Raw genomic sequence first — 9,254 nt, 5'->3', positions numbered from 1 at the left:
GCTTTATTTTGGGGAACAGGGAGCTGGCGAGCTATATACTGGGTGGAGGCTGGGACCAATGCATTTCCCACTATAGGGTTATACTCAATGGGGGGTCATTTACTAAGGGCCCGATTCGCGTTTTCCCGACGTGTTACCAGAATATTTCCGATTTGCGCCGATTTTCCCTGTATTGCCCCGGGATTTTGGCGCACGCGATCGGATTTTGGCGCATCGGCGCTGGCATGCACGCAACGGAAATCGGGGGCGTGGCCCGAACGAAAACCCGACGAATTCGGAAAAACCCCCGCATTTAAAAAGCAAAAAGTGTCGCGGGACTTGCACTTACCTTCACCAGGAATAGGCTGGTGTACTTGAGTGCATTCCAGCGGGCCTCAGGGAACTTCAGCTCAGCAGCGCCACCTGGTGGACATCGGAGGAACTACCTTAGTGAATCCCGGCCGGACCCGAATCTACCGCAGAGAACGTGCCGCTGGATCGCGAATGGACCGGATAAGTAAATCTGCCCCATTAGGTTTTCCCAGTTTTTACCTCGGCTTATACTCTAGCATATACAAGAATAATTAATTTTTTTTTTGTACGACATATAGCCTAATAAACATGTTATCTTTATTCTATGGGTCAATACAATTAATTACAAGGATACCATACTTAGATATACAGTATATCCTTACGTTTTACTAAATGTTTTACTAAATTTGCAAATCAAAAAACCTAATGTGGGGAAAATCTATAATCTTTGCATCACCGTCTTTCAAGTGGCATAACATCTTTTTTTGGCTGCAGAACTGGTTAATGGCTTTGCAGGACATGTTGCACACATGCATATGCATAGGCTGACGCTGTGACTGTAAGATCCCATCTTGGAAGATGGAGGAGAGACCCTCAGAAGGCAATTTAAATGCCATAGTTGCGCTATCTGCAGCATTTAACAGGTTAAACACTCGCGATCGGAGCTAACTCTAACCGCAGGTGTTACACTGGGGTGTTAGCTGTTAGTTACAGCTGACAACCCGTGTAAATTGATGCCAGCCAGCTCCGATTGTGTGCTGAATCGGCATCAGCTTAGCATCCGATAAATCAGACCCTGAGCATGAAGTTACAGCGATCAGCGTCCAAGGGCTGATAATTTATTCAAGTCCCGATTGTTGTAATCTTAGTCGGGTCCCGCCCTTGTATCGTTCAGAATGCTGGTGGCATTACCCAGCATTCTGCAGATCTCACAATTTTTTGTTGATCTTGTCTGCTGCCACAGCCAGTCCATTGGACACTTGGCTGTGCTGCTGTTCAGTCCCTTTTAAATTGAGAAATGTGCTGCAATACCAAACATAGCCACTATACAATGTATGGGGTAATGCATGGTTTTCAGTTGTATATTCAGAAGTTCCACTGTCCTGATATTGATAGCATAACCTAAGGTCAGTACATAAGGTCGCAGGCTGTATCTATCCGGATGCTGCCATTCCGAGGAATAGTAAGGAAGCGGGGAGTTGTACTCATTAGTAGGTACAATTCCTTCCAATGAAACTTATTCAATCTATATTTTGGAGATTTTGGCTCCAGTTTTTTGAGATAGGGAAATTGAATTGTGATCTATCCTTTCATTCTATATAAGGAACGATTGCCAGGAGTATTTGGTATTTGGCAAAGGACATCTGCTTGTACATTTGTCACTTGTACAGCAGGGACATGATTTGTGACTGTTGCTGGCTCCCTCTGCGGCGATGCATTTTGGGACCAGAAGAAGGGTTACGGGGATTATTATCACTGTTGATAGTGACTCAGTCTGCAGGAGCCAGACATTGCAGTACTGTCAAGGAGACCTGATAATTCCCGCACAGCCAGCAGTAATGTATACCTGCTGTCTGTTCATCCATACGTGGCATCACGGAGAAGTGGCAGAAGCTATTAGGTTGAACAAATGGTATAACCAGCAGACAGAATTGCTCCCTAAGGTCCATATTTGGAGGTCAACTTGATGTACGTTTCCATATGCCCCCCTTTCCCCTATACAAAGCGCTCATTGATGTACTGTTTCTTATAAGGACACTTTACTGTTTTATTAGGTGTTTTAGATGAATCATGTGTGAATCTTTGAAAGGAGCCCCCCTCCATCCTCTCTCCTCCCTTACTGCTCCTCCTTCCTTTCTTTTGCTCATTCCAGCATCCTCGGACACCCCTTATTCCTCCTCCCTCCTCTATAGTCTGACTGATATAGACGGTCTCTTGTTTTAAGACATGTAGCTGTTCCTATCTGCACTCTCTCCCTGGGGGTACCCACTTGTCACGGACAGGCGGTCAGAGTGGTCCTAACAAGAGCCCTGCGAGGTGAGTAGGGAACATGCCTACATCCACAGCATCTCTGTGTAAGATGATACTAAAGGGCAAACACGGTGGGATACTCTGCAGGAGTCATTCAATGCAGTAAATCCATGTATTGCAGACTGATGCCCTTGCATGCAGTGCTTTGAGATAATGATTCAGTGTTGTAGTTGAGTGTCCTGGCTAAATAATTGTGGATCTGTTGGAGGCTGGAGACAGGGACTCTGTTGTTTACCCCGCTGTCATCATAGTGACACACTCTGGACGCAGCCCAATACTTCCAATGAAATGTAAATGCACTCGCTGCATGATGTTTGGGTATATTGGGTATACTTTGATGTGTTCTGGCAGCGTCGGATGGGAATGTTATGGGGGATGCCATAGAAGTCTGTTGAATGCGGCTGGATCTTTAGTGCATTGGGACCCTGTAAAGGATACGGATCAATGATCTCAGTTGGGCGCAGAGCAATAAGCTGCAGCTTATTGACAAGTTAAGATTTTTTTCTGCAGTGCCCAAAGCAAAACGAAGAATGGATGTGTGCTGCAGGATCATACTGCAGAACAGAAAGATGGGGGGGATAGTGAATGGGGGAGACGAGACATGGAAAGGAGGGTCAATAAATTCTTATGGCAAGGGAGAAAACTGGGCTGATGGATGACTCAGAGCTGCCAATTTCTTTGACAGCTCATCTTGTAAAACAGCAACATGTACTTCTATTATCATGGCTTACATCTTGTTTGGTGATTCCGCTCACTCAATCACTCTCCATGTCATCCAATGCACTTTGCTGTATTCTCATTGACCTTGTGTGTGTCACATAATCAAACAAGACTCTTCCTCTGCCTCTTGACTTTGGAGATGTGACCTAACACCACTAATGATTCAATATCATTAGATTCTTCATAAATGAAAAATATTGGGGTCACTGGTTGGGAAACCGGAGAACATTACAGGACTGAACTTGCATGAATCTCAATGTGTAGAGGCTGCATCCTTTAATGTGGTTTTATTACCCCTCTGTCATTTTGTCTCTTTTGTCTTCAGCTGCTTTTGCTCCTCGTGGGCAGGCTTAGGCTCTGGACCCCCTCAGTAGTGACAGCACTCACATTGCTTGTCTTCCTTTTATGAGACATGGAAAGTAAGGCATATAAAGTTGAAGGTACGTGGCACCTACCACAATGCAAACACACTCTGCAGCGTGAGAAGAAGAAGACCAAGCCTCCACCAGGGACCGTGTCAGTGGCCACTGGTAAAAGTGGTCCTGCGATTACAGTAATAGAGATCTCCCCTGAGACCACTGAGGTAAATGATTATTACTTGTGGTCCATCTTCAACTTTGTCTACCTGAACTTCTGCTGCCTGGGCTTCATCGCGCTGGCCTACTCTCTGAAGGTGAGTAAACTTCCACGTATGAGCAGACACAAGAACAACTAATTTTATTGTGTGCACAAATTAAAAAAAAATCACAGGAATACATTTTTTAGAGATTAGAATATCCCAGTTACAACCCAGTTGCAGCCCCATCGTTCTTAGGATCAGTGGTTATCCCACTGGTCACTTTAACATAAAATGATGCTACTGTAGGTACATGTTTTCCTTGTCGTACTCTTGTTAAAACTGTAGATGAATACACTGACTACTTACTGCCAGGCAACCATAGTCCAAAACATAGACCATTTAGATTTTAAAAGTTCTCCAATTCTGAAAAATCTTCAATCTTCACGACAGAGATTACAATGTGATTGGTAGAGACACCCATCCATTGTGAAAAGAGGTTCCCTTTCCTCTTAAAGGGAACCTGTCATCAGGAGCCCTTTTTCTGGCTCCCCCATGTCCCCATAGAGAATAATGTACACATTGCTAAACAGTTTTTATAGTAAAACTGGATTTCCCCCCCAAAAAAGATAAGTGAGATGAAAGTTTGAGATGAAATGCTGTGCTGACAGCATTAGTGTATGCCAACTAAGCCCAGGAATCAGTACGACAAGGAATGTACGTATTTTGTGCCTAGAAACAACATAAACACATTCTTACTAACCAATTTGTATTTAATAATGTATTAGAAAAGAATAAAAACACCAAAATTCATTTGAGCAAAGATTTATCGGAGTGTCTGGGTTTATTTCCAAGGGGGTCGGATCCCTTCCAAGTTGATTCCACCAATAATAGTGCAATATAAGAACACCACATTGATTGAATACACTCTTAATGTGTAAATAATATGTGTTGCTTGGAGGGATTTTTTTTTTTTTGGGGAGGGGAGTAAAATTATATAAATAATTATATAATAATAGGCAGAGGCAGTTCCCAGGTTACATACAAGATAGTTTATTATTGCAGCCTGGGGCTAAAGTTCAATTAATTACTAGCATCCAGGGATGCTCACCATGGGTCACGGTGGGCACCAAGGTCTGTCTGTAACTAAAAGTTGCCTGAAAGTTGGGCGTTCTTAAATTGGGGTCTGCTGTAATTAAGTAATTTATATAATATAAGCAGTATTATACGAACACCCCTAGTTACAAACGGACCTCTCTGTCCATTGGTGAAGCTCTCTGGATGCTGTATATTTACAGAAGGCTGCAATGATCATCTGTAAGGTGTCTGTAATGAAGCTTTATTATTCATTCTTGTTCCAATGACAGCACACAAGTATGTAAATCCTATTGTCAAATGGAAAAAAAAGACTTTGTTTGAGGCTAAATTCACACAACCATCAGGATTTCCATTTTTTTACCTCCACTACAAAAAGATAATGGATGGTAAATAAATGGTAATAACACTGAACATAACGGATGACAGTGTCTGTTAACAGGACAAACACTTTGGGGAAGAGTTATCATCAAGTTTCTGAGGTAAAACTGTTCTAGTTGCCCATGAAAGCCAATCAGAGCTGAGCCTTAATTTTATAAACAGCTGTGGGAAAATGAAAGCTGAGCTCTCATTGGTTGCCATGGGCAACTAGAACAGTTCTGCTCTAAGAGACTTATGATAAATCTCCCTATTTATACTTTCAAGAAATCGATCTACAGCTTCTATGGTGGGGATTTATCAAAAGTGTCTCAGAGCAGAACAGTTCTAGTTGCCCATGGCTACCAATCAGAGCTCAGCTTTCATATTCCCACAGAAGTTTCTAAAATAAAAGTTGAGCTCTGATTGGTTTTGATGGGCAACTAGAACTGTTTTAACTCAGGCACCTCTGATAAATTTCCCCCTATATCTGTATGTCTATTTATCCATTACTCACATTTTATCTATCTATCTATCTATCATCTATCTATCTATCTAGCTATTGATCTCTCATTTCTATCTGCCTACCTCTCCTTCCATCTATACCACACATCTATCTATAATCTATCCATTTATATATCTATATATTAACTATTTCTGTCTATGGATATCTATCTCTTCATCTATACATTCCCATTGATTTCACTGTAAAAGATAATTAATGTCATTTGTTATGGTCAGTTAGTCATCAGCTGTTACTTCAATCTCAGTCCAAAAAAAATGGAAGTTCAACTTAAGAACAAAGTTACAGAGGGAGATTTATCAGAAGTGTCTGAGAACAGAACTGTTCTAGTTGACCATGGAAACCAATCAGAGCTCAGCTTTCATTTTCCCAAATCTGTTTACAAAATTAAAGCTGAGCTCTGATTGGCTTCCATGAACAGTTTTACCTCAGACACTTCTGATTACCATAATCTCCCCTACAGAACCTATGTTGTATGTAACCTAGCAGTTCTTGTATTCTTCTAAACATTTAAAATATTGTATCATGAGGACACACATCCTCACCCCATCACTGACTATATACTGGCTCCTCTTTTAGGTCAGAGACAAAAAACTCCTGAATGACCTCAGTGGAGCTGTGGAAGATGCAAAGACAGCGCGACTTTTTAACATAACAAGTTCTGCTCTTGCCACTCTCACCATCATCATTTTGCTGTTGTTACTACTGGGATGGTAGTTCTCTTCGGAGTGAGATAACTCTTCATCTTATACTGAGACAGTGAGTTCTGTGCAGTATGATTACATGTAGCGGTGAGCCACAACAAGTATCTTCTTTTCCTCTAAAATTCCAACTCCATCTTTTCCGGACCACACTGTGATGTCATCACGCCTAGCCGTAAGGCAGCCTCCAATTGGCTGATGGCAGCTTATATGCAAAACATCATCAGCGGAAGAGATGAACACCTCAGCGCCGCAGGGGGAGGAGACTCATTCCGCTAGATTGGGCTGTCCCTTGGGTTACTCCCCAACTGTGCCTCATCAAAACTGACCAAGCCTGTGAAATTAGAGTGTCAGCTCTTTGGGCAAATGATCACATCTATCAAATAAAGGACTAATGTTTTCTTACTGAATGTGTCTAGGGGATGGTCTAGTTTCTAGGACATGGTGGCTTTATAAAACCATAGTGTATTCTTATTCCAGTCCTCTTGATAAATCCCATGGTAGGTCAAGATGGTATTAAGATTTTCATACTGCTGTTCAGATATTTAAAGAATGGCTCTACTAGCCTAGAATGCATCGAGTCAGTCCAGAGTCAGATGTTATGTAAGGTAGATGGCTGCCCACACTTACGTCTGTTTTTTCATATAACCAAGGGCTCTTGTGTAGATAGCCGTTAGTAGGCCACCAAGTATTTCCTATGAAATTTCCTTAATCCAGTGTTTGGCAATCCCAAGAATCTGGTAGTTTTGTAATCTAGAACAACTAATAATCCAGAATATTTAAAGGATCCCTTCTGATTTAATAAAATGTAACAGTGTACAGTAAATGGTATAACATGTAGCACATGGTAAAACAAATAAGGAAGGACAATAGTATTTGTTTCAAGCAGAACTTAGGTTTAGACTTAAGTTGAATTTGTATGTAAGTCAGAACTGGTATACTTTATAATTGTAAATCCTGAAATAAAAGTTTTTTTATGTTCCTGTGACAATTGGATTTTCAGCTGTCATGGAGACAAGGATTATCAATAAAGCTTCATTACAGACTCCTTACAGCTGATCATTGCAGCCTGGGACTAAAGTAACATCCAGAGAGGTCCGTCTGTAACTAGGGGTCATCTGTAAGTCGGGTGTCTTTAAGTCGGGGACTGCCTGTACTTTGTTAGACTGAAACATATGTACAATAAATATTTTGTAACCCCTGGAAAAAAATTAAATAAATAAAATACATAAAATATGTCTTTAAAAACACTCCTTAGTCTCCTTTATCAATATGGGTTATGACATCTGCATGGTTGATGCTGTCAACCAAACAATATGATGTTTTTCAGCGACAAAAGTGGTATTTAACCCCATAAGTTATATTATTTATAGTGTGGACATAATCTGAAGATCATACCTCCAGGTTTCAGTAGGCCCCTGGGTGACAGAGCCTGAGTGGGGCCCCTTTGCAATAAACTCACATGGCAACATTGAAAATTCAGAAACTTAAAAACAGTCTCTTGTTCCTTAAAGCCCCCCTCATGCCTTATGGATTCATTAGATATAGCCCCCCTTTCCCTCATGAATTCATTATGTACAGCCTTATGTGGGCCCCCCAGCAGCTCTGGGCCCTGGTATTTGCCCGGGCATCCCCAGTGCTGGCACTGGCCCTGCTTCATATCTTCCTAGCCAGTCACACCAAGTCCTAAATGTGTGTCCTGTGGCATAATTTCCTGACACATATTTATTTGCCATGTTTATTGTTTGGAAAGAAAAAGATTAAAAGTAAAAGTCAGATTTTTAAAAATTATTTGACATCAATTACAGCGCAAATGCATTTACAATAATCTCATTTTAATACTGTTTATTGAATTAGTATCACAAAACACTGAACAACATAGAAATGTGTGGTATCTACTAACTTATAACAGCACGTTGCTTCCGCTGATTGGGAAATTGCATTTATAAAATGGGGCATTTGCTTTTTTCCTGCATTTATCTCATAATAAAAGTTGATATATACTGAATGCTTATTTATTTGTTTCAAGATGGCACCTAAAAAATAACAGTTTTGCAAAAAAAAATTTAAAAAAAGAGACCTTATTCAACTAAAAGTAAAAGTAGAAGCTCAAAATATATCTTGAAAACTAAAAAGTTCTTGGTTCCATCCCAGCACTCCTCACCTATTTTGCATGTGCATAAAATAAAAGGTGAGAGGCATTTCCCTTCCCATTTCTGCTCTGATGAGCCACCATCTTTATTGCTTTTATTGGATTTCTCTATCTTTTTGCTCTGCTATCAGTTCCATGATGCCTCAGCAAAGAATTGCTTTTATATCCTCCTTAAAACGGTTGGCCACATATAGGAAACTTTAACAAGGTAAGTATAAGACCCTAATACAGTCTCCCATATTGTACTTACCCCATTAAAGTTTCTTGTTTACCACCACGAGACCACGGTCAGTAAACTCCTGAGTAGGAAACTTAAACAGGGTAAGTATAAGACCCTAATAAGGGTCACCCATATTATACTTAAAGGGGTATTCCAATTTCAGCAAATTAATGTTATTGTTTGTATTTTGAAAAATTATAAAATATTTCAATTTACTTACTATATCAATTCATCACAGTTTTCTAGATCTCTGCTTGCTGTCATTCTATAGGAAGCTTCTATGTTTACTTCCAGTGGACAGAAATCTGACCATGGTGACACAGGTGCACGGTTCGTTACATCACACAGATCTGATTACTGTCTGTGATATAACGAGCCGTGCACCTGTGTGACCATGGTCAGATTTATATCCACTGGAAATGAAACTTTTTATAGAATGACAGTGAACAGAGATCTAGAAAACCGTGAGGAATTGACACAGAAAGTATATTGGAATATTGTCTTCCCCCTTTAGAAAATATGCATATTTGTGTACAATCACACACATTTATACACTCGTATCTAAACACGTTTACCGGTATATACTTATATACTGTACATATACATAC

At 40.5% G+C, this 9,254-nt stretch overlaps 1 protein-coding gene across 1 annotated transcript; it reads left to right on the top strand.

The window, feature by feature from the left end:
• Positions 1-2,149: 2,149 nt before the first annotated feature.
• IFITM10 (interferon induced transmembrane protein 10) lies at positions 2,150-8,225 on the top strand. Its single transcript, XM_072118083.1, has 3 exons — positions 2,150-2,328; positions 3,368-3,715; positions 6,153-8,225. Exons 2-3 carry the CDS (start codon positions 3,455-3,457, stop codon positions 6,288-6,290), a joined length of 399 nt encoding a protein of 132 aa, XP_071974184.1. The 5' UTR covers positions 2,150-2,328; positions 3,368-3,454; the 3' UTR covers positions 6,291-8,225.
• Positions 8,226-9,254: the final 1,029 nt, after the last annotated feature.

This window comes from Engystomops pustulosus, chromosome 7 (genome assembly GCF_040894005.1).
Source record: "Engystomops pustulosus chromosome 7, aEngPut4.maternal, whole genome shotgun sequence".
NCBI classification, from domain to species: Eukaryota; Metazoa; Chordata; class Amphibia; order Anura; family Leptodactylidae; genus Engystomops; species Engystomops pustulosus.
This window is presented reverse-complemented; position numbering and strand designations above follow the sequence as displayed.

Coding starts and splice junctions, on each gene's coding strand:
- IFITM10 (XM_072118083.1), top strand. CDS start 3,455: ATGGAAAGTAAGGCATATAAAGTTGAAGGTACGTGGCACCTACCACAA. Junction 3,716..6,152: donor CGCTGGCCTACTCTCTGAAG/GTGAGTAAACTT, acceptor CTCCTCTTTTAG/GTCAGAGACAAAAAACTCCT.